The sequence below is a fragment of the Convolutriloba macropyga genome, chromosome 8, assembly GCF_964194025.1.
Source record: "Convolutriloba macropyga chromosome 8, txConMacr16.3, whole genome shotgun sequence".
Lineage (NCBI taxonomy): Eukaryota > Metazoa > Xenacoelomorpha > Acoela > Convolutidae > Convolutriloba > Convolutriloba macropyga.
In genome coordinates this window covers 33,234,566-33,261,486 of record NC_134475.1, presented here as the reverse complement: position 1 = coordinate 33,261,486, position 26,921 = coordinate 33,234,566, and the positions used below count along the sequence as shown (strand labels likewise).

The window sequence follows — 26,921 nt, the reverse complement described above, 5'->3', positions numbered from 1 at the left end:
CCATAAGCCTCAGAATTGCAAATTCTAAAAAAGTCAAATCGTATTTACGCTTGTTGGGTTCTTCATTATACCACTCTAGGTCAACTATATAGATCAACCAAAATTAACTGTACAAAAGAGACGAGGTTTTTGAGTTTATGGGGTCGGAAGAACTACAAATAGCAAACAACGTCGCACTGTGCATACGTCTGGATGGGAGGAGTTGAACTTGAAATCAGAGGTGTTTTTGAACGAGTAACTCGCTATGCGATGAGCTTTTGTAAGTCTGCTTGTATTGAGTTAATAACACGCAAAAAAGATTTACGTCTGTTTTAATAATTATTTGTGTGTTTGAGTTCGTCACAAAAACTACAATAGCTAAGCGTCAAAATTTTTTGTTGAACGCTTCAAACATTTAACGCAGCTAAAAGTTATAGAATTCAAACAATAGCCACTTAAATTAAGTAAAACACAAACTCAATAATATTTTTTACGAAAGCAAGTGAAGTTTAAACTCGAAAGAGTATATTATACTGTTGCTTGCGTCAAAGTACGGTTCCTTTGAATAAAACAGTTGAATGAGCCCCCATGTATTCAATATTGTTAGTTATGATTCTGGTGTTGACGAATTTAGGAAAATCTTTGTGTTATCTGGAAAGTGTAACTGAGCCAGACTGGCTTCAAAACTGGTCAGACAGGATGGATTCATTCAACTGGAGTTACTTTGATGATAATTTTGATCTTGTTTTGAGCAGTTCCCCTGATCAGACTACAAAAGAACTGCTGGAGAAATGGCACGAAGTGTGCAACCCTTTGAACCTCCAATGCGCCGACAGTAGGTACGTCTTATTAAAGAGAAATTGAGAAACAAATTCTTCATGGAGAAAAAACTACTTGAATTCCACGCCAACATATACAAATAAAAAGTGGTAATGGTGGTATTTAAAGACCATCTTTTCTGTATTATCAGAATGTACAATTAAAATTATATAGTCGAGAATTCACATTTTGATTCAGGATAAGCATCTCTATTTGATTCAGGATAAGCAAGTTTTTTTTTAAAAAAAAACGTTTTCCAGACTAAATTTTTCACCAATTCATCCCTTCAATTGTAGCTTTTGTATTGAAATGTCTGTCACAATTTTCAGCGAGTGTTCAGACATTTTTAAACCGAACTGCTTCTCAGCCGAGTGCGTGTCGGACGCTGACGTTGCCAGAATTGGCATACAAGCTTGTTCGAATGACCTCAACTGTGGGGGTGAGGCGTTAGTTTGTGAGAAAGAGAGCAGACCATCTTCTGGAATTGCAGAGCTCTGCACTTTGAAGTCTTTGAGGAACACATACTACAATCTGCCGTGTCTACAAGATGACGATTGCTGTGCAGACAATGACTACAACTACTGCTGTCTATGGGTCAATGGACAATACGGTAAACTTCACTTTTCATATTTTCAATGCTGGTTAGTTAACAGCGTGGTGTCATTTACAGAATCAAAGTTCAATGTAAAGTTAAAATCAGCAGTTAGTCGCATGCTCCCAAGTATCTATCTTTCATCTCTCTATGACCTCGGGTCTTCCATGAAAGTATTTCAAATTTAAGTAATTGACCTACTTCTCTTGACCCTGGTGTTTTCGAGTTGCATGAATAAAAAGAAAACACCCTTGACGAGTTGAGTAAAGAAAACAGTCTGCAACGTATCGTTTTCTCTCATTGGGTAACATCGTTTATTAATCTGCTCTCTACCAGTTGGGTGAGCATAACAATTCCGGAGATGTCAATATATAAATCTAAATACAATTACCTCAACTGTTCATTTAAATTATCCTGAAATTTTGAAGTTTGCCTGTGCGACAGAACTATTTCGAACAATAAATCTTCCTTCACTTTTTATATCGATGAGCGTCAATTGATTGCCATCAGTGAAACAAAGCATATTAGAGATTTATGACGCTCTTTTTTGAGTGCAATATTTAAATGCTGGAAGTAACTGCTTACATTATGCATGCAAGGGTTCATTAAAGTTGTTCGTTAAAGGTTCATATCGTCAGATAAAATTTAAACCAAACAAATTAACTTGTATTTATTTGAAAAGATATGAGACCGGCCCTAATAGGGCTCGGTAACAATTAGATAAAAGAACAAAATCAGCAAAGTTAAAAAAAAATCGCTTATATTTTTTTAAAAACAATTAATTTTAAAAGTAATTAAAAACATTAGATAACAAATGAAAACATCCAAATGTTTTACAGTAACATATGCCTCTATAGGAGGGCACTAAGACCTGTCACTATTTAATTTTTAATGCGTTTACAAAAAGAACAACAAATAGAGATAACAAACAAAAATTCAATTGAAACTTGCGAGAAAAAGCTGTCGAAGACCTAAAGCCGTATTTCGCTCATCAAAAATGTTTGATTGCGCCTTCTTCGATACACCTAAAAATGTGGTATGTGACCTCTCATTAATGAGACTAGGTAAGCAATAGACAAAAAAACAGAAAAAGAGGAAAAATTGAGAAATACTCTTGTTTTCAAAGCCATGAAAGAACGATTAAGGAATACTTTTGTTTTCAAAGTCATAAAATTATATTCAAAGTCACGAAAGCCATTAACAAAATAACAAAAAAAAATCAAATAGATACATTTATTCGTGCAAAGAAAGCGCGTGAGTTCTTATTTTTTCAGAAAATCTCTTACCTCTACAAAAAAACGTCAAATAAAGACAAATATCAAAAGTAAGTTTACATTTTTTTTGCGAAAAGACGGTGTCGAAGCCGTTGAATTCAAAACGAATTCTTTAAAAACATGCGATTTTGTACACTTACACCTTTCGTTGACAACAGTATTGTCATATGTGACTTTTAATCAGGGAGACGAGGTAACAAATTGACAAAAAGTACAAAAGTGCAAAGTTGAATTGATATTTTTTTAACTTTTGAAAACAGTTGTCATCAGCTATCAACTCAAATCAGAACATAGGCTCATTTATTCCTCCATAAAGAGCCAACAAGACCTGTCATTATCAAGGTAATTTCATACGACTGAAAAGACAAAGTGAATAAGATTGTTAAAGACAAATTAAAAATAATAAGTTCAGAGAAAATGGTATCAAAGCCGTTAAAACCACAATCTATGCATCTTATACTTTTATATGTTCCATTCTTCCTTATTTTGAACGCTAAAAGCCGCAAAAAAATTAATATTAATTTAGTAGAAGAAAAAGCAAGAAGAAGCACTCTTTCTATGCTGACGATAAGTTACAAGTTGACGGAATAAAAAGAAAAAATAGTAGCAAAGAAGTTCAAAAAGCCATTGTTTATTTAAAAATAAAACATTTTTAAAAGTCAAAATGATCATAAGTTTTTGGGTAAAAAAACTAGATACATGAATTTGGAACCGCTTACGAAGCCTTTTGGACCTATCAACAGTGAGCTTTGATTTGAATTGTTTTGTTCTTTAATTAAAAAAGAAAATATCGAATTTTTTCCTTATATTAAAAAAACCAACCAACTAGAATCCCAACCATTTTTGGATTGTAACAGTGCAAGATTAGACAAAACTGCCTTGCAATTGCTGTTTGTCCATGAAGAACACTCAATTGTATCGAGGGTTATAGATCTAGGAAATTTGCTAGTTAAAAAAAAGCTCGTGTTCGATAATCATAGAGTTAAGCTCGCAGAAAGCGGCATTATTTTAATTCCAGAGCACTCCCAATGGTTGTGGAAGTAACCTTAGCTCCCTTTGTAGTTTAGGAAGATTGTTTTAGTTGTTTTTGGGAGTGTACTTTCGGTAATGTGGACTATAGAAGCTTATTTCGGGCAATTTTTGATGAAAAAGGCTAAATCGTAAAATATTTAGCCAAAATTTCAGCCAAAAAACAAAATGGAAACAGTCAACAATAATTTTTTTGTCTTTTAAAATCAAATCAACAGTACTTTTTTTACAATTTTTACATATTTCAGCAATATTGACGAAATGTCAGGCAAAAATTGCGGAGAATGTGAATAAAAATAAAGAAAAATGGTTTCTATTTACAAAAATTTAAACCATGATCACTCGCTCTAGGAAACGAAAGTCATAGAAATCGTTTTGATTCCATATTCTATGCTGGACGGGCTTTTCAATAATATCACTCACAACTAGGTACAATGAATATATTGATCGGTCACAATTGTCTGAACAAAAAAACCTACTTGATTATAGAGTCCCCCTTCAAGAGGGTTGGAATAAATATGTCTTGATGAAAAACAAGTTGTATTGTGCAAAGTGCCCATGGTAGACCAATTGGCATGACCAAAACCGTTCCGAAGCACAAAAAATTCATTTTTGTCTATCGTTCATATTATTTCAAACTGGCATTTAAATCCCGCAATGTTGGATGGTATGTTTGCAGTTCGATTGTCAAGTGTTTATTTCAAACTTTCTAACGTGTTTCTTTCTAACGTGTTTATAGCCAAGAATGAAAAAAAAGAAAAAAAACCAGAGTTGCGCGGCGGCACACTTCAATTAAAGTAGACTAAAGAAACTTATTCTGGCAACTTTTGTTTATAAAATATCAATTTTGAATTATTTAGGGCCAACAAATAAAACAAAATAATCAGCAAATTTTTTTGACATTTAAAATCAAATCAACAGTACTATTGTTAACAATTTTAACATATTTTAGCAAAATTGACGAAATTTTAGGCACCATAAAATGTAAAAAAATGTAGCAAAATGGTCTTATATAAACAAAAATTTAAACCACGAAAACTCGCTCGAGAAAACGAAACTCAAAAAATCTTTTTAATTCCATATTCTACGATGGACAGGCTTTTCAATGATACCACTCACAATTCTGTTACGATGAATATATCGATCGGTCAGAATTGTCTAAACAAAAATACCCACTTGAGTATATAGTTCCTCACCCCTCAAGAGGGTCGAAACAAACAGACCCTGATGAAATACAAGTTGTAATGCGCAAAGTGCACGTTGTAGACAAATTGACATGACCAAAAGCGTTCCAAAGCACAAAGTTCTTTTTTGTCTATCTTTCATATTATTTTAGAATGGCATTCAAATTCCGCAATGTTGGAAGATATGTTCGCAGTTCAATTGTCAAGTGTTTATTTCTAACTAAAAAGCTCGTAATAGAATGATAATAATAATATAACCAACAAATTATAGCTAAAAAATTGATAATAGAATAAACATGACATTAAACTACTTCACTTGAATCCAATTTTGAGTAGAAACGGAACTTTTCCTTTCAGAAGTCGAACAATTGACAAGATAGTCTTTGACTGGAAACAATAGTTTCATTTGTGCTGGCCAAAACAAAGTGTTTGAAACAGAATAGCAAAAAATGAAAAGAGAAAAAACCAGATTTGCGAGGCGGCACACTTCAATCAAAGTAGACTAAAGAAACTTATTCTGGCAACTTTTGTTTAAAAAATATCAATTTTGAATTATTTAGGGCCAACAAATAAAACAAAATAATCAGCAAATTTTTTTGACATTTAAAATCAAATCAACAGTACTATTGTTAACAATTTTAACATATCTTAGCAAAATTGACGAAATTTTAGGCACCATAAAATGTGAAAAAAATGTAGCAAAATGGTCTTATATAAACAAAAATTTAAACCACGAAAACTCGCTCGAGAAAACGAAACTCAAAAAATCTTTTTAATTCCATATTCTACGATGGACAGGCTTTTCAATGATACCACTCACAATTCTGTTACGATGAATATATCGATCGGTCAGAATTGTCTAAACAAAAATACCCACTTGAGTATATAGTTCCTCACCCATCAAGAGGGTCGGAACAAATAGACCCTGATGAAATACAAGTTGTAATGCGCAAAGTGCACGTTGTAGACAAATTGACATGACCAAAAGCGTTCCAAAGCACAAAGTTCTTTTTTGTCTATCTTTCATATTATTTTAGAATGGCATTCAAATTCCGCAATGTTGGAAGATATGTTCGCAGTTCAATTGTCAAGTGTTTATTTCTAACTAAAAAGCTCGTAATAGAATGATAATAATAATATAACCAACAAATTATAGCTAAAAAATTGATAATAGAATAAACATGACATTAAACTACTTCACTTGAATCCAATTTTTGAGTAGAAACGGAACTTTTCCTTTTAGAAGTCGAACAATTGACAAGATAGTCTTTGACTGGAAGCAATAGTTTCATTTGTGCTGGCCAAAACAAAGTGTTTGAAACAGAATAGCAAAAAATGAAAAAAAGAGAAAAAACCAGAGTTGCGCGGCGGCACATTTCAATCAAAGTAGATTAAAGAAACTTATTCCGAAAACTTTCGTTGAAAAATACCAATTTTGAATTATTTAGCTAAATATTAGGCCAACAAATAAATCAAAATAGTCAGCAAAACTTTTTTGTCTTTCAAAATCAAATCAACAGTACTATTGTTTACAATTTTTACATATTTTAGCAAAATTGACGGAATTTTAGGCACCAGAAAATGTGAATAAAAGTATAGCAAAATGTTCTTATATACACAAAAATTTAAACCACGATAAATCGCTCAAGAAAACAAAGCTCAAAAAAAATCTTTTTAATTCCGTATTCTACGATGGACAGGGTTTTCAAGATACCACTCTCAATTCTGTTACCATGAATATATCGATCGATCAAAACTGTCTAAACAAAAATACCCATTTGAGTATATAGTTCCTCAACCCTCAAGAGCGTCGGAACAAATATACCTGATGAAATACAAGTTGTAATGCGCAAATTGCACGTTGCAGACAAATTGACATGACCAAAAGCGTTCCAACGCACAAAATTCATTTTTGTCCATTTTTCATATAATTTTAGACTGGCATTGAAATCCCGCAATGTTGGAAGGTATGTTCGCAGTTCGATTGTCAAGTGTTTATTTCTAACTAAAAAGCTCGTAATAGAATGATATTAATATAATCATTAATTTATAGCTAAAAAAGTGACAACAGAAAAAAAAGACATATAAACTACGTCACTTGAAGCCAATTTTGAGTAGAAACGGATGTTTTCATTTCAGAAGTCGAACAATTGATAATATACTCCTTGACTGGAAGCAATATTTTCATTTGTGTTGCCCAAAACAAAGTTCTTGAAAACAGAATAACAAAAAATGAAAAAAAAAAATGAAAAAACCAGTTGCGCGGTGGCACACTGCTAACTCTAATAGCACTACCAAGGAAATGAAAGCCTTAAGATTGAACTGTGACGGAAACGATAAGTTGCAGATGAGTTGAATTATTCTCAAAGGAGCGTCAAAAGGTAATGAATTTGATTCCTTGCCATTATGCTTTGGATAGTTACTACGGTTTAAACACAACTAATTTGAATCAATCAGAAAACACAACTGACCAAACCACTCAATGGAACCAATCAAATCAATGGTCGTCCTCAAACCACAAAGGAAATTAAAGTTACCAACAAGCTGTTGCTTTTACAAAATCAAAGAAAAAGTAAATTGCCATTTTGAAAATATCTTAATTGGACAGTTGAATCTTGGGTAATCAAGCAAATAATCAGTCAAAGTCATTGGGCAAAACGTAAGACTGATTGGTGCAAGTTTTGATAAAGTTTACACAAACTTGGAAGCTACAAATTTAAAGCCACACTTTTCAGAGCTCTCAGAAAAAGTGTAAAAAAGTTATTCAAATGACAAATGTTTTACCATTGATTTGTTCAGCAACATTGTAACTTGTAATCGTAAGCAAAGAAGAGGAGGTGTTGATTTGCTATCACAACAAAGATTTGGATTTTTTATTGAAAACGTCAAAAAACCACGATATTCAAATATGTCTCCCCGAGCGGAGACATATTTTTCACAGGGAATTCATTATTGACTATTCAAAGAAACCTAGCCAAAGAGACAACCTTACAACAGAAATGTAAATAAAAAATGTTTAAATGCACTAGAGTTACTTGAAGAAGCTAACTTTAGATGATTTTTTTGGATTTTTAACTGCGATACAAGATATGAGGACTGTAAAATTACTGACCACTGCAGTTAACTGTTACAGAACAATATCAGACACTAGAACGTTGAAATAAAGAAAAAAAGAACAATGCAACAACTAATTTGAAATGCCTCGAGCAATCACATGCAGTCCTCAAAATCAACAAATATCAGTCCTTAAAAAGCGAGCTTGAAAAAAAAATTGCGAAACGCTGAACAACCGCCAATGAAATTTTAAAAATGGGGTAGAAAGTGTTTTGGGAAAAGTACTTAGATGTAAAATGAATAGAAAGTAGAGAACAATATAATCGAAAAAAGTCACAAAGATGCAAAGAAGAACGTGGAAGAATTTTTTTCTTCAACATAATGGAATTGAATTAACAATTAACTTCGTTACCATGACTAGGTTTATAAAACAGCAGATCACCAGTTTAATAAATCAATTTTCAGCAGTTCATTTCAGTTTTCTTGATATGAAATATAGGTTTCTATTCTCCCCACTTTGGTCAGGTAAGAATAAAAACTCAAAATTAATTAAATCAAATCAATCATGTTTTCATTTGGAATAGTAAAACCCACACAATCGGGTTTTCAACTAGGATGGTGGAACCCACGCTATTTGATTTGAAACTGCGATAATGAAACCCATGCATTCGAAGGTCATGAGACATTAAGTAGGCTTCTTTTGCTTGCAGCTGGCTCACAGTTCTGCGCTTTTTGCTATCAATTTTAGCGTTTCCTCGCACTAGTGTCACTGAAACCTATTGCGCAAGTCTGCTGAAAGCAACTGACAAACCAGCCGAGTACAAACTTCTGTTGTCAGTGAGCAGAGCTATTCGCTTCAACGTCTTTCTGACCAATTCAGAGTGTCCTCCAAATGATTCAAAAGCCATAGGAAAAAATTGAACACCTATGTTTGCACATTCTTGGGGACATTGCTACAATTTCCTGTGTTCAGCAGCTCTAAGGGCAAAACCAGACTTTCTCGCCGCATTTTAAATAATACTGGGTTGCTGTGGGGAGATAATGGTTATATCCAGTGGTTGCCCAGCAGACCAACAAGGTAAATACACATCTCCAGGTCAAGAATTTGCTTCAGGTATCAGGTTTTTCTGCTCGCAAACTGGTGAAACGTTGGCAGCGCTGCAAGCGGAAAAAATTTTGTCCCATACACGGTCGTGTCGCGAAATGATATCGCCCCGCCCATGACATGCAACAGCATGATCACCGAGTGTATCCAAGGATCCTGTTTTACAATAGTGACACTTCCTTTATTGTTCATATATGGGAGCGCCCCGTCTGTACTTCACAGCTGCACGAAACTCGTTGTGCAAGAGATGGAGGCCGAGGAAGTTGGATTTTCAATTAATTTATTGAGAGCAACTTTGTCGAGGACTTCATGTATTTTGCTTTGAGTGAGCTGCGATATTGACAAGCATTTATTTCCTCAATCAATTTGGTAAAAGATTGATCTGCTGTCGGAATTTGGCCAGTTATAAGCACTACTAATCTATCAGACTGCGATATCGAACAAATATAAGACGCCTTTATCTGATGAAACGCTCGTCGGATTCCAATTCCAGTCTTATTGATAGGCAAATATGCTTGATGCCATGATTCATTGGACAAGACTGTTCCCAGAATATTCTCAAAAGTTGTCCTTTGAAGCGAGTCAAGTTCCTCAAAAATATTTACAGCTTCCTCTGATGGTGTATTGCAGCGCAGTGACAACAACTTTTTTGGTGCACCCAGGCAATTATGTAGAATGCTAAGAGCACACTATGGGTCGTTTATTACTCAAGGTTGTCCAGTAATTTTTCGATCTTTTGAACACGTTTCTGTATCGAGGAAGCAGCGAATCGGGGGATCCAACAGCAGCACCCAGTAGTTTAAGTCCCCCTCTACTGTTTTTTACAATTCTGCTATCGATCATGTTCAGAGCTCCTTTTGACCAGACCTCACATTTGTCTCTTTTGAGTTCTAGGCCGCAAGTTTCACCCGAGACTGTCACTATATCTAAAGCCTGGTTCAGTTCGGGTTCTCTTCCAACAATAATACCATCGTCAAGGTACCAAAAGTGCTGGGTAAGATTAGGTTTGTTTGATTCAGTCTCTTCTATTATAGGCCACATGGTTAGAGAGAAGAATAGAGGACCCAAGGGATCACCTTGTTGCACTCCAGATTGACTTGTTACAGATTTGTTACTATAGAAAAGATGACTGTGCTGTTACAGATTTGTTACTATAAAACAATGAATGTGCTGTGAGTAGCAATAAATGGCAAATGATGCAAGACTCAGCATTAATCTAACAACTGCATTTAGAATTTGATTTCGCTTAATTGAATTGAAAGATTTTTTGCAATCGGTCTGTAATATTCCTGCATTCTGTGAAAACTGCAATTTCTCGAATGTAATTTTGGTAGCGTGTATGATACTTTCAGCTCCACCCTTGAATCCTACACCAAATTGTTTAGATGAGAACAGTTCGACCGACTCTGCTTGTGTTTGTTTGGCTATGCATTTTGCAACCAAACGTCACTAGACCTCGCCCACAGCTATCGGACGTACACCACCTTTGAATTTCTTTAAAGCAGTTAAAGAAGCACTGCAGAAAACTGATGCCACTGACACAGTGAGCTGACCTCTGCTGGCCAAATTCATTGGCTTTGTTATTCTCGCAACAGCTTGTTTAGATTGATCAGAAGCAGCGCAATTAACTGCAAGCAAAGGGTGTTCAGGGTACATTTTAGATGGACAGCAGCTGAGACATTGGAGAAGTCCTCTATTTGGCCAAATAGAGTTGGCTCATCAAACTGATGAGCTTGGGAGCTGTAATCTTGAATTTGCAGCCGAGGTTCTTCTTCCAGAGGTTGTAGAGTTTTAAGCTCTCTGAATGTTTGGATATTATCTGGCGCTACTCCATCAGATGACAGAATTTTAGCTGCTCTCCCGAATTGGCCTTGGAGGCACAGCTCCTTAGCACGAGCTGCAAGTGCTTCTATGGTTTCAGTAACGGTTTTTCTTGATTGCGATGCAACTTCACATCAAAGTCCGGCGTAGTCCCCCGCTTTAACCGGCGCTGAAAACGTTTTAACAGTAAGTTTTCCTGACTTTGTTTGTGTTTCTTTCCGAAATTTGACCGGTATGTACCGTAGTGTTTGAATCTGTTTCTTCCAAATTGTTTCCAAGTCTGGCAGTCCAATAGGATTCATGTTTGATGAACCAGGGCTGACCTCTGTGCTACCTAATTTTGTTTCTGTTTCGCCAATCAAAACTATCTCGTCAATGCGGGCTGCTATATCACGTGGTGCTATATTTTTTGTGTTTGACAGTAGGAAGATAAATTGAGCGTATGCCCAAATGGACCGTGAGCACTCCCATTCATCAAATTGTGGTCCCCAACTTGAATAACTGATTTCATTTTTGTTGTTTTTGTGGATTTTCACAGTTATTTTAAACAGCCTCTCTTTTCTATCAGCATAAAACAGCACTGTATTAACAGGACCGGTGGTGAAAACGGTGGTCAGTATCATCAACTGTCAATTTGCTCATTGACTGTGTTAATCCAGAGGATTGGTTTCCTTCATTTAAAGTGTCTGATAACACACTCTTTTCAACAAAGCTAGAACTATCTACTGTAGTACATTCATAGTTTTGAACTGAGGAAGCATTCTTTTTGTCTCCTTTTCTCTTTCCCATTCCTCGTTTTTATTTTTCAAATAAAAATATAGCTTTTTATACATCGAAAGATCTTTAATTTCACTGCTGATAATAGGAGAAACTTCTTTCAAATCTTGCCTTATCTTTGGGCTGCCGACTGCTGAATAAATTTCAAAATCGGAAACTGAAGTAACTATAAATATTGTTGTTTTCTTCTTAATGAATAACAAAAACGTGGGGAGGGGGACTTTACCGGAAAAAAACAACCGCACGAGCAACCAATTACTATCAAAATAGAAACAATCTCACCGGAGGACTGCCATTCTTAATCTTGCCCCAATAGACCCAAAAAAATTTCCAGCCAGCTAACGTAACAAATAGAACGCAAAAACACAGTAATCTTTGGTAACTTAAGTTTTAAAAATCTGGTGGCAAGAAAAAGAACTCAAAATAAAAAAATTACATTCACTTAAAAACGTTTTGTATCAAGGATTCCAAAATAACAAAGCAACGGAAACAAAAACTACTGGAAAACTCAAAAAACTTGTTGTCCATATTTGGCCCTCAAGAAGAACCAAATTCAAAGAATCTATGAGAGAATATTTTTACAGTCTATTGCAACTCTTGCACTGATACCAAAAAGGAAAAGGGACGTCATTCTTGAAAACGAACAGCCCATTAGTAAAACACCTGAAGCTCCGATGGATTTTACCAAGCAGTTGCCCAAACAGATAAATCTAGTTGAAAGCGAATACAGCAAGTTTTTTTAATAAGGATTTAATTTAGGCTGAAAAACCAGGTAGTTTAAGCATCGCCAAGGTACAGCAAAATTATAAGAAAAGCGATAAAAACTTTCCTCCTATTTATATAGCCACTGCTTTATTTTTCTTGTCGGCAGCTTTTTGCTAAAAAATTATAAAAAATAAAATGTTATTTTTTATTTAAAAAGAAACAACAGAAAAGAATTTCCATGCGAACGATCAAAATTAGACTTCCTTACGACGCGCAAATAAATAGAGCAAAACATACTGTCTCACTGTTCGTTGCTATAGTTATCAAACCCTCTGACATAAATGATTACGACATACCCCCAGACAATTGCAATATATGTTGCTTCAGAGGCAACATGAGAGATCATATAAAATCACGCTGCCAAAACAGGCAGCATATTGTATTCTTCTGGTAGAAGAATTCAACGACGAGAGAAAAAAATAGTGGTGTACCCAAAATGTTAGTACTGGTCATCTTTCTCCTTTAGTAAAAATGTTCCTTGTATTGCAGCCAAAAAATATTGTGCTTTTTGTTGATGACATAAATGTGTTTGGTTGATTTGAAGAACAACAATAGATATGTGTCCTGGGTGATATATTGAAGTGGCCGGAAGGAACAACTTAGTGCCGAATGTTCGCCAAAAAACTCCTTTTTTTCTTCTGAGTTCCACGTGTCCCGTGAAGACAAAAACTTGGAATGAGCACAAAATGGAGCAAAAATTGCGTGAAATGCTTTTGTATCAATATTGAAAACAATTTTCTGTTTGTAAAAACAGATGAACTACGTTTGGCAAATTTGTAATCGCTTCCTAATATTTTCAAAATAAAAAAAATCTCAGCAGAAATTTGCTAATAAACATATGCAATCATTACGTTGAATAACAAAACAAAAATTGGGTTCTTATCTAAAAAAATGCCCCAATCAAAATGAAGTTAGATCCTCCAGATCAGAAAGCAACGTTGCTTCTAATTTTGGATAACACACTCTCCAGCTCTTGAAAATGTCGTCTAGTATGAAGAGAAGAGTCCAGCGAGACAACTATCACTTTCTCAACATTTACAAAAAATATGATAGCTTCACGAAGACAGACGGACAAAATATTTTCCAATTATAGAGAAGTTATCAAAACCAGAGAAAACCGCAAATCTATTCAATTTTGAAAGCTGTATAATTTTCTTGCAAAATTTGACCCCAATTTAAACAAAATTAACAGGTACGGTAGGAATGATCATCTCAACAAAATCAGCTACATTCTTTTTTTTCTGCTTTTGATGAACGGATCAGTAATGCCTAAGTTAGAGCCAAAAACCAATTTAGGAGATTAGTGCTCCCAATTTTTTTCCGCAGTTAACTCAAGAGGTTCTGTATGAAATTAATCACTACTTTAACCTCATTACTTTGATGAACAATAACAACAGTAAATTGAAATTGTGGCTAAAATTAAGAAATAATGGCGTATATCTAAGACTACAATCACTCTTTCTGCAAATAATACAAAAGACAAACCAAAAGCTTTAAACAATAATATAGACAAAGATACGAATTTGGGTACTGAAGGTCTTATCCCAACATTATTGCATCAGACAATTTCACGAGGATATTGAACACCTATTAACTCATCACGGTCAGCTAGAAAAAAATTAATACAACTCATATGCATTAACGCGTTATAGGATCTATTCTATACCCCACCCCAGTGTTTTATATAACTCCCATCTATGTGTTTTTATATAGCACGTTGGCTACTATGTAAACTCGGGCCGAGGCGTACACCCGTATTCCACCGTTATTAAGGGAGAATAAGGGTGTAAAGCAAATTCCCCTCTTAATTAGCAGGGATAAGTGTGTAAGAGTGTAATTTTGAGAAAATTACACTTTTATGTACACTCTTTACACTTTTTAGTACACCCTTATTACACTTTTAAAAATACACTATAATTACACTCTTTATTCCACTCTTTATTACACTCTTCAGCGAATTAGGTGAAGAAAATGTAGAACTTAATGAAAAACTTTTGTTAATAGCATTTCGAAAAAGACAAGTTGGAAAGTCTATTTTAGCCCATTTTGTTGCCCTGATGCTGAACTTTTTGAGATTTGTAGAAATAAAAGCCAATAGTTTGATTTGTAGACAGAATTTTAATGAAATCTCTAATTAGGAGAAGAAAATGTAGAACTTCATTAAAAACGTTTGTTAATAACTTTTTGAAAAAGACGAGTTGAGAAGTCTATATTAGCCCGTTTTGTTGCCCCGATAATGCACTTCTTGAAATTTTGTAGAAATAAAAGCCAATAGTTTAAAAGAGCATGTGAACCTGTGGGACGTAAAACTTGTATGCACACTAAGCTGGGGATGGTATGGGAGGGGGCAGAATAGATTCCGTTAATATAAAGCACAATAAAAGGGAACTTTCGAGGGAAATTAGTTCCACTTTTTAAACGCATTTTTAATACAAACTCACATTTTCCAGTAGTGCCTGATAAGCCCTTCTTCTAATTTAGATTTGCCTCTGTGAACACATGATACTTCATATCTCAAATCTGACTCTTTTAGTTCGAACATTAAAAGAAAAGGTACATGATTCCTCCATTTCCACCTCCACTCCACCCATTTCCGCTGTCCCTCGCTCCACCACTACCTCCGGTTGTCCACCTGGGTTTGTGATTGCCAACTCCCACAATCTATCTCTCCACTCAGCCAGCAAGTTGGGGTCGTCAGGTCCAAAAATACCTTCAAGCTGTCGCATGACCTCAAGATTCACTGCTTCGAACTGAGAGCTAACCGTCATTGCAATTGGTCCGCCAACTTGTCTTGGGTTATTTGAGGGGTAGTTTTGGTTCATACTTTTTGGTGTAATTTCTGCAGGGTAGTCGGGGGTGTGAGCATTTGGTCGTTCGTGCATCTCGAACTGCCTGGCTCGTCTATAGTGATTGTCACTCTCTTCGCCAACTGGTAGTTGCTGATTGTAGAAAAGGAGCTTAAGTACAACTATAATAATTTGTCTCAGTTTCTTATTTTGTATTAAATAGAACACGAATGCAAATGCCATGTAAAACACACCAGAGAGAACACTGAGATTTCTATATAGTTCCATGTATGAAGTGTAGTATTCAGTCTGAATTGGACTCTGTCGCAGCAATGATGCACAGTTCTGTCTGCCATATTGCAGAAATGAGATTGCACAGCTGGTTAGGAGGAATGAGACACACATGCTGATAGATCCAATTGTGATCCAGTACTCTGTCTCCTCTTCTGGAGTCTGGCTCAACCCTAACTCCCTCAGATCACGTCTGTCTCTTCTAAAAGCATGAACAATTTATAACAGTTCTTTTCTTGTCTGTCATTTTTCCTTTCCCATCTCAAGCCAGTTTTTGGCAAAAGCCTACTTAACATACGAACCATATCCAATTAACGTCGGACGAATTGCTCTCAAACGACATGCCGGGGCGCATTCGCGGTTTGTTTCAGTGTTGGGGGTTATATCTTTACGGAAGTGTTGAAAATGAGGTTATTAGCGCTCAGTATAGACCTCTCTACTGATATCAATCTAAAACACAAAAACATGAACACCGAATTTAGAATACTTTTGAGTTTTGGCCATAATTGAGTTCAACTACTCTTTTTTGAATGAGAATAAATTAAATTGTGCAAATTTTAAGAAGGAAAGGGCATAAAAAAGTCACGTAAAAAAAGTCAAGCCAATCTGACGAAAAACAAACTGACAAAATTGCATAAAAATAAGTCAGCAAGACATTAGCAAATGGAACTCTGTAACAAACTATGTTCAGATGACAGAGAAGCAACAAAAACGAAATATATTGCCTAGTTTTACTCTACAAATATTCTAAAAGGCGAAAAATATTTTCTCTCTTTTTAGATGCTAATGATGGCAGACACGGGTAGGTGAGCGTAGGTGATAGTCGGTTTGGGTTTATTGCGAACAGTTGCCGTAAGATACCAGAAAATGAAAATTTCACATTGAGTAATCCTTACCGTGGTTCTTAAAAAGTCTACATTGGAAAGAAAGCGTTTTTTACAATTTAAAAAAATTAAAAATTTGGATTGTATTGGTGCTCTTCATTCTTTTGCAGGATGCATTCACACATATTTCTCCATAATTTCAAGCTTTCAAAACAGGGTAAACAGATAAGGCTCCGTGGGATTAAATTAAATTAGAAACGCCAAGAATTCTTAGTGGTGGCTTTAATAATTTTAGTGCTTAGTGCGCTAAATTTGCTGGGGAAGCCAAAGTTTTTTTTTAATTTCTGAGGACAAATTGGGAAACTTTTGCACACTAAGCTGGGGATGGTATGGGAGGGGGCAGAATAGATTCCGTTAATATAAAGCACAATAAAAGGGAACTTTCGAGGGAAATTAGTTCCACTTTTTAAACGCATTTTTAATACAAACTCACATTTTCCAGTAGTGCCTGATAAGCCCTTCTTCTAATTTAGATTTGCCTCTGTGAACACATGATACTTCATATCTCAAATCTGACTCTTTTAGTTCGAACATTAAAAGAAAAGGTACATGATTCCTCCATTTCCACCTCCACTCCACCCATTTCCGCTGTCCCTCGCTCCACCACTACCTCCGGTTGTCCACCTGGGTTTGTGATTGCCAACTCCCACAATCTATCTCTCCACTCAGCCAGCAAGTTGGGGTCGTCAGGTCCAAAAATACCTTCAAGCTGTCGCATGACCTCAAGATTCACTGCTTCGAACTGAGAGCTAACCGTCATTGCAATTGGTCCGCCAACTTGTCTTGGGTTATTTGAGGGGTAGTTTTGGTTCATACTTTTTGGTGTAATTTCTGCAGGGTAGTCGGGGGTGTGAGCATTTGGTCGTTCGTGCATCTCGAACTGCCTGGCTCGTCTATAGTGATTGTCACTCTCTTCGCCAACTGGTAGTTGCTGATTGTAGAAAAGGAGCTTAAGTACAACTATAATAATTTGTCTCAGTTTCTTATTTTGTATTAAATAGAACACGAATGCAAATGCCATGTAAAACACACCAGAGAGAACACTGAGATTTCTATATAGTTCCATGTATGAAGTGTAGTATTCAGTCTGAATTGGACTCTGTCGCAGCAATGATGCACAGTTCTGTCTGCCATATTGCAGAAATGAGATTGCACAGCTGGTTAGGAGGAATGAGACACACATGCTGATAGATCCAATTGTGATCCAGTACTCTGTCTCCTCTTCTGGAGTCTGGCTCAACCCTAACTCCCTCAGATCACGTCTGTCTCTTCTAAAAGCATGAACAATTTATAACAGTTCTTTTCTTGTCTGTCATTTTTCCTTTCCCATCTCAAGCCAGTTTTTGGCAAAAGCCTACTTAACATACGAACCATATCCAATTAACGTCGGACGAATTGCTCTCAAACGACATGCCGGGGCGCATTCGCGGTTTGTTTCAGTGTTGGGGGTTATATCTTTACGGAAGTGTTGAAAATGAGGTTATTAGCGCTCAGTATAGACCTCTCTACTGATATCAATCTAAAACACAAAAACATGAACACCGAATTTAGAATACTTTTGAGTTTTGGCCATAATTGAGTTCAACTACTCTTTTTTGAATGAGAATAAATTAAATTGTGCAAATTTTAAGAAGGAAAGGGCATAAAAAAGTCACGTAAAAAAAGTCAAGCCAATCTGACGAAAAACAAACTGACAAAATTGCATAAAAATAAATCAGCAAGACATTAGCAAATGGAACTCTGTAACAAACTATGTTCAGATGACAGAGAAGCAACAAAAACGAAATATATTGCCTAGTTTTACTCTACAAATATTCTAAAAGGCGAAAAATATTTTCTCTCTTTTTAGATGCTAATGATGGCAGACACGGGTAGGTGAGCGTAGGTGATAGTCGGTTTGGGTTTATTGCGAACAGTTGCCGTAAGATACCAGAAAATGAAAATTTCACATTGAGTAATCCTTACCGTGGTTCTTAAAAAGTCTACATTGGAAAGAAAGCGTTTTTTACAATTTAAAAAAATTAAAAATTTGGATTGTATTGGTGCTCTTCATTCTTTTGCAGGATGCATTCACACATATTTCTCCATAATTTCAAGCTTTCAAAACAGGGTAAACAGATAAGGCTCCGTGGGATTAAATTAAATTAGAAACGCCAAGAATTCTTAGTGGTGGCTTTAATAATTTTAGTGCTTAGTGCGCTAAATTTGCTGGGGAAGCCAAAGTTTTTTTTTAAATTTCTGAGGACAAATTGGGAACCTTTTCACGTTTTTCCTCGTTTATTGAGTTATTACCGTTTTTGAGTTCCACATATCATAAAGGTCTTATACCAGCTAAAAATTGTGTCCTTGTCTGTTCATTAGGTACAGCTATTGGCAATGCCAAATTATGATAAAAAAATGTACGCAATTTTAGATTATTTTCTTGATTTGCGATGCTTTTGTCATTTTTCAGGCTTTCTGACTGTTACGGGGTCAAGGAAGATTTGTCACCACTTATATGTGGGCTATTGAGTAAGTTTTAGTGGCACAGTTTTGTTTATGTGGATATTAGTTTGTTTCCAGATTTTCTTTAATCTTTTTGTCATGTTAGCATTTGCAGGTCTCTCATTTGTCCAAACAGGTTGTCAACTTATCAACTAGTTTCAAATTGTTTGTTATTTCCTTACCTCTGCTTGCCTGCCAAGTCAAACAAATTTTCTGGCTATAAGGCCGTTTTATTTTCTAGCTCTTTCTGTTCTTGGTCCTACAATTGTGATAGAAATGAAGGGATTCAACACATTGATTCCAAATTATGGACAACTTAAATGCTATTATTTTTACTTCTCTTAGTTTGTGAAACTATGTTTGTCTGTTTGGCTTGCAATTTTCGATTGGTCTGCTGGCCAGCACGAGAAGTATTCAGTTTTTCAATCATTTCTTTGGATTATATTTCAGAAAATGCTATGGTCCAACAATGTTTTAATGTTGATGCTCAAATTAGCGTTCAAAACAAAAAAAAACACTCAGAGAATCAGAACGCGTTAGAAGCCGATCGTCTCATAAGAGGTGTCTGGAGCCCGCAAGGAACTGCCTCGTTTGCTATTCGTGTCACATACACTGAGTACAATTCCTACAACAGCAGAGGATGTGCTTGAAAGCTGCGCTGACGAAAAGGACGAGAAAATACTCCGAGGCTTGCCAGGAAAAACATCGCGTTTACACCTTTAGTTTTCAGTGTTGATGGTAGCATAGCCAGAGAAAGCAAAATTCTTCTCAGATGACTGGCGGACAGACTCGCTTCTAAATGGGACAAACCATACAGCATTTTCATGAACTGGGCCAAACTGAGAGTGAATTTTGCAATCTTAAGGGCCTCAAGTCTCTGCATAAGAAGAACTAGATCAAAAAGGAGATCGTTTCGTTATGAAGATGGAGCTCTCACACCTTGAGAAGGAAACAATCTTTTGACGTTCCGGTAGTAATCGGATAAAAGTTATCAAATGTTTGTTACCAAACATGAGAGGGCTACATACTTGTATACTAAATGTTTACTGGCATGGTTTCAAAATCTTTTTGTATGTCACCCAATCAGTAGGGACAACAAATTTTAACGCCATTTATTAGCGCTCTGATCACCCAATAAACGGGGGCATTAAATTAAAATCAAATTGACGATGGTCCTTCCGCGAGCTACTCAAAAGGGCTCAATTTGAAAAGATCATAAAAAACAAAACAGCAGTTTGTATGCGGAAGAACGCCCTCTAGCTTTTTTAATTCCTGCAATCACAAGTTTTAGTTTTTACCTGACCTAGGTGGGCCTCTAATAGTGGCCTTTTTCTTGCTGTGGAGAAAAGAAACTGACTGCTGTTATTAGATTAATTAAACTACTAATCTGTTGTGTTGATGACTAAAATCATGATAACCAAGTTAAATTGTCCATTCAATTTTTCTTTTTCAAAGACATTATTCGAAAACAAAGAAGTCTTGAATAGATATGCACGGACTATAACCTGTACACAGCCAATAGTCCTCTCCAAAAAGTTCAAAGGATAGAAGTACTTAAAAACTTATCAAAACGTTTGTATGCAATCAGTTAGGGCTAGTGCGAGGCTGCGCGTGACACATAATGATTCTCTCAAGTCTGTTCAAACTATCTATTTGCTCGAGGAAAAAGTGCTCGGCTTTTTAATAGATTAACTAAAATTTTATCGATTTCTTGTAATCGTTAACAACATGATCTCTCATATTATGGTTCAGGATTTGAGTATAAAAACACGAACATCTATTTAAATAACTTGAATAAGCACGTCTGTTGAATTTTCATCCGGTAATTTTGATTATACGACGACGAGCTGAAATTTACAATCAAGGTGCTTCTTATTTCAGAAACAGACTGTTTCCGGTGAAGCCAATGAAGCAAATTTCAGACAACTTTCATTGCTGTACAAAAAAGAGATCTGTCGTGGTCGATAACACGGGTCAAAGAATTCAATAAGTTGAATTTTAAATTAAATTTTGAACTGAAAATATACAGAAATTAGCTTGTATTTATAGTGGTTATCAATGCGAAAATATACAGAGAAAATTTGAATTAGCTAAAAATATTTTACATGATTGGCATGTGAATAGATCTTAACTCCGAATCCCGGGGGTGACTTTCTATTTTCATCAACATTTCATGAGAATCATATATGGCTTGGGTACAATCGAGTTCATTAGTTAGAGGTCAGTGGATGTTAGAATCAGGTTTCTGTTGGTGGGAGAATTTACTTCTGACATATGATTGATAGGTCAATAAGATAATGATAGCGCCAAAACAAAATTAGAATTGAGTTTAGTTTTGTAGCCATTACTTATCGACACAGCAATAAAGTTCGTCAGGTAAGTTCTTCTTTCGTTCTTTGAAACTTTAATAAAACTTCTAAGTTTCTTGATGTTTCATAGAAACCATCACATCCTCCCTCCTTTTTTAAGCAAGTTTGTGGGTATAGGTTCTCCAAATCTGTCAGGTTGTTTTCTGTTCCTGGTTGATGTTCGTGAAGGCTCTGAGGTTTCCGGTTGTTGGTGCTCTGCACATAATGTGGCTGCAGAAGCTTCATCTTGATGTGAAGGTCCCACATCTGTGTTCTGAGGTTGTGGTTCTGATTGAGATATGGTCTCCTCCACTGCTGCTTCAGTTTTCACATTGTCCTCGTCTAGTCTCGCAATTTGGTTGTCGCTCACTAGAATAGTCCGAGCTGAGTTTTCAGGCTGTATGAAAGATGTGTTCAGGCCCTTCCTTATGATGAAGGTAGCAGGAACTGTCTTTGTGTTTTCGTTGGCCTTGAATAGAATGGGTTCGCACAAGTCGAAATCTGCTATTGCTGGTAGTCTCACTCTGCGTCCCAACAATAGTTCAACTGGAGTTTTGCTCCTCGTCTTTGAAGTGCTGCGATGTGTCATCAGTGCCCTTTGCAGGAATGCTCCAAATGACACATTAAGGTTGGGACTCCACGCTTGAAGTGCCCGCTTCACTGTCTGAACTGCTCTTTCAGCTAGTCCATTAGCTCTTGGATGATAGACGGGTGATTCTATTTTCTTAATTCCCAGTGATTCACACCACTGTTTGAGGTCACCACTTACAAATTTAGGACCATTATCAGAAACTAAAGTTTTTGGTATTCCGAATCTTGCAAAGATTTGACTAAGATATATTTTAACTGTTTCTGATGTTCTATTTCCCGCGGGGAAGGCTTCTATCCAACCAGAACCCGCGTCAACAATTACTAATATATTGCCTTGGTCCTTAACATAACCCCAGTCCATGTGGAGCCGTTCCCAAACGTCGGCTTCTGGCCACGTAGAGACTGTTTTTCCCAGGCTAGGCCTGTTCAATTGACAATTCTTACATTTACTAACAAAGTGTTGAACGTCTTGGGTAATGCCAGGCCACCAAGCTATCATTCTGACTGATGCCTCAGTTGCATTCTTTCCGGGATGTGTCTCATGCGCTTTTGCCAAAACCAAGTGTCGTAGTTTGGGTGGAATGAAAGGAACAACACCTCTGAAGATGATTCCATTATGTAAAGTAAGTGCATCTTTCTGTTGTTCGAATCCCTTTTCCGCTTCTGAACATTGTTTCCAATTGCCGCTTTTGATTCGTTTCATTATGTCCTGGAAGAGTCTGTTTGTTCCAAGTTCAGTTTTGATTTCTGCTTGGGTCACCAAATCACTCTGAGCGAAGTAGATGTTTTTGATTGCGAAGCACACTCGATCGTTGTCGGATTCGTCTTCGTCAAAATCCATTCTGCTCAAAGCATCTGCATGGGGTATCTGCTCCCCTGGTGTGTACTTCAACTCATAGTCGAAGCCCATTAGAGCTATTGCCCATCTTGTGATTCTCGCTGATGCTGTCTTCGGGATCTCCTCGTCTGGTGCAAAGAGATATTTGAGTGGTTTGTGGTCAGTCTGTAGGGTAAATCGTCTTCCAAGAAGGAATTGCTTCAATCTTGTGACCACAAAGACAATTGCCAGTGCTTCCCGCTCTATGTTCGAGTAGTTTTGCTCCGCTGGAGTCAATTTTCTCGATACATATATGACTGGATGTCCTTCTTGCAAAAGAACCCCGCCAAAGGCTTTTACAGAGGCGTCAGTAGTAACTGTTGCTTCTTTTTGTAGGCTATATGGCTGTACTAGTGGGTTAGCACATAATTCATCTTTTATGTCTTCAAAGGCATTTTGTTGCATTTTGCCCCATGAGAAATCGCTATTTCTCATGTTATTTAAGGGTAGCATTTTTGTTGCAAAATCAGGAATCATTCTTCCGTAAAAATTAGCTAGCCCAACAAACGATTCGAGTTGTTTATTGTTAGTTGGTGCTTTTGCATTTTTATTTTTTCAACATGTTTGGGATCTGGTGCTATTCCCTCCTTTGAAATGGAGTATCCCAAAAAGCTAACGCTATCGACTGGTTTTGAGTTAGATTTTTTCTCATTAAAAGTAACGTTTTTCTCACGTAGTCGACTCTTGACTGCAAGCATTCTCTTGTCGAACTGCTCCTTGGTAGTTCCATACACCAACACATCGTCTTGAAAGATCACAACACCTTTGATTCCTTTGAGTGTTGATTCTATACAATTCTGGAAGATTGAAGAAGAGTTTTTCAATCCCTGAGGTAGTCGGCGCATCTTGAACAGTCCCTGAGATGTGTTGATTGTGCATATATCTTTTGCTTCTTCGTCAAGTTCAATTTGATAGTAGGCATCTGAGAGGTCAATTTTACCAAAGTATGAGGCCCCATGTAGGTTATGGAAGATCGTCTCCATGTCTGGTATTGGGTAGTCCTCATCCATGACCTTGCCATTGATGTGCACTTTCAAGTCCACGCAAAGTCTCAGTTCTCCACTCTTCTTTCTCTGCCACACCACTGGAGATGTATTAGTGACTCCTCCTGGCTGTACCGGTTCAAGGATGCCTTGTCTGACCATTTGTTCCAGCTTCTCTGTGACCTTGTCTTGAAGAGGTAGAGGTATTTTTCTGGCTTTGCAGAACATTGGCTGTGTTCCTGGTATCAACTTCACATGAGCTTTGTAACCCTTCACCGCAGGTAGGTGCTCGGCTGTGATGTTGTTCACGCCGTGCTTGGGTAGGAGGTCTCTACCAAGTAGTCCAAATTCTTTATCAGACTGCACAACTGCAAGTTGTTTTTGAGTGAGCCTGCTTCCGTTCCACTCAACGTCACAAATAAGTGATCCCAGAAGCGTTAATTGATGACCATTATAAGCTTCAAGATGTCTTATCTTACCATCCAACTGTGGTTTACCAAGCTCAGTCCATATTTTTGATGATATCACTGTGCTATCTGCACCTGTGTCTACCTGCATTTTTACTGTGCAGTTATTTATTGAGATATATTCCCATGTCACAGACATGCTAAAGATTTGTTCTTTAGTATAAAACATTCCCATCTCCGGTGCTGGAGATGCTTGCTCTGAAGAAACATTTTCTTCTTCGCAAAAATTATTCTGTTTATTGTACTTACCTGAATTTGGTTGGGGTTTGCTTCTACAAATTTTTGAGAAGTGTCCCACCTTTTCACAGGTGTTGCATTTCTTACTTAGCGCTGGACAAGGTCTACTAGAGTGTGGCTTACCTCCACACCTAGTGCACATGTTGCTGTTTCTATTAGCCGTAATTTTTTCATTTGGTGTTCGAAAGGTCTTTTTGAAGTTGAACCCAACTTCTTCTTTCACCGTAAAGGGCTTATTACCTGATGAAGAACTTACAAAAGCCATTGCTTGACTTCTGAACTGTAAGTTCTCGGTCATTTCAGTAACCGACATTGCTGGTTTTGCTTTAATACCGTCTAGTAGTCTAAGTTTTGCTTCAGGGTCCCTCAAACCTGAGATAAACTTTATTTTTACCAACTCCTCTTCGGGGTTGGCCGCTGTTTTCAATTTTTCGAAGTCACAATAGCGTGCTTCTTCTCTAAGACGTGCTAGGAAGTCGTCGTCTGACTCCCCTACACCTTGTATAACGGACAGAAATTTAGTCCTTTCTGCCGTTACTACTCTCTCTTTAGGAGAAATATAGTTTTGAATCGCCAATCTGATGTCTTTATACGGAGTGTCTATCAAATTCCTAGGACTCATTAAGCTCCTAAGTTTAATAATTGCATCTTGCCCGCACATACTAAGAAAGAGATTGGTTACCTGTAGGTCCTGTACAGTACCATCGGTGTTGACTTTGTCCTCTTTCTTCTCTGCGCGACATTTCGCCACAAAAGACATAATCCACGCAGTAGCTGATTCTGCATTCTGTAGATCCAATATTTGTCTGTCTGTAGCTGGTCTGGACACCATTGTCGTGGTCGATAACACGGGTCAAAGAATTCAATAAGTTGAATTTTAAATTAAATTTTGAACTGAAAATATACAAAAATTAGCTTGTATTTATAGTGGTTATCTATGCGAAAATATACAGAGAAAATTTGAATTAGCTAAAAATATTTTACATGATTGGCATGTGAATAGATCTTAACTCCGAATCCCGGAGGTGACTTTCTATTTTCATCAACATTTCATGAGAATCATATATGGCTTGGGTACAATTGAGTTCATTAGTTAGAGGTCAGTGGATGTTAGAATCAGGTTTCTGTTGGTGGGAGAATTTACTTCTGACATATGATTGATAGGTCAATAAGATAATGATAGCGCCAAAACAAAATTAGAATTGAGTTTAGTTTTGTAGCCATTACTTATCGACACAGCAATAAAGTTCGTCAGGTAAGTTCTTCTTTCGTTCTTTGAAACTTTAATAAAACTTCTAAGTTTCTTGATGTTTCATTGAAACCATCACAAGATCTTAAACGCAAAAATTGAAAATTTTATTCAGTATTCAAAAATTGGATTAATTTCTAAAATTTAAGCGCTTACGCGTCTGAATTCGAAAAGTCAAAATTTATAAATGGCATTTTTGTGCAGAATATTTTTTTTTCGAATATTTATTGTCTAAAATGCTGGAACAACTAAAACTGTTATAGTTGTTGAATGAAAGAAAACTTGCACATTACCCGATTCTGAGAAGTGTGTAGGCGTTGAAGAAGAGCAAACAGGCAAAAGGTAGAATGGTAAACGCAAAAATGACGCCCCATAGAGCATAGAATCTGCCAAGTTGGTCGTCGGCTAAATCATTCGCTATACAAACACCTGCAAAGCTGATCTCCCTATATGAAATAAGTGGTAGGCTGAAAATAGCTGTGAGAGTGTAGTTGATAATAGTACATATAACTGGGTATCGTAGGCTTCGCATTAGTTTCTCTTGATAGCCTCGGTAGGCCACAGCTAGGAATCGGTCCAAGCTCATGAGGACTATTTCGTTGCCAGTTGAAAGGCTGAGAGTGGCAACCAAATAAGCTGACATCCGACACGTCAAATTTGAATGTGTTGATAAGTCGAACCAGCCCCAGTTGGGAAAGCTGAAAAAATTTGTTTCACGGAGATTAATAACCATGTTAGCAGGATTGGGGAAACAGTTGAGAAACAACACCAAGAGGCGTAAGAGTTTTTGACCATAGAGAACTTTTTTAGCTCAAGAAAAGTTGGAGAATATAATTTTTAAATAAAGACCAATGGTCGTTTGGAAGCAAAAAGAGTCAAACATAACGAAAATTGGTCGTAATTATAGTCAGAAAAACAAATACATTACTCAAGCAGCAACATTTCATAAAAGTTATCAAAAATTAGTTGATTTTGTGGTGTTTGATGTGGTACCATCTTATTTTACGTGCACAAAATTATTTCACATGCAAAGAACGGTGCTCAAACCGGCAAAATGCCTCCCAGCATCCGTTCGGTACGGCGCTAAAACGAATAATAAATTATAAACATTTTTTTTTATAATCGTACTGAAAACAAAAAATATATATAAGATTCGTAAAACGTCCAAGATTGTACAAATATATCAATTAAATATTATAAATTGTTAAATTAAGAATCATAGATGACCTAGTACGAAATGAAAGAAAATTGTATGATCGATGACCCGGGTTATGAATTTCAGCTGCTGACCCTTTATGGCCTCACAACATACAGGTTAAAATGTT

General features: G+C 36.5%; 1 protein-coding gene across 1 annotated transcript in view; it reads left to right on the top strand.

Moving 5' to 3' along the window:
- Nucleotides 1–376: 376 nt before the first annotated feature.
- Nucleotides 377–26,921, top strand: part of LOC142344087 (uncharacterized) — a 58,890-nt gene continuing 32,345 nt past the window's right edge. Inside the window, exons 1-2 of the mRNA XM_075395571.1 lie at nucleotides 377–818; nucleotides 1,128–1,408. Coding sequence (XP_075251686.1) covers nucleotides 568–818; nucleotides 1,128–1,408 — 532 coding nt within the window. The 5' untranslated portion in view covers nucleotides 377–567. The remainder of the gene's footprint in view (nucleotides 819–1,127; nucleotides 1,409–26,921) is intronic.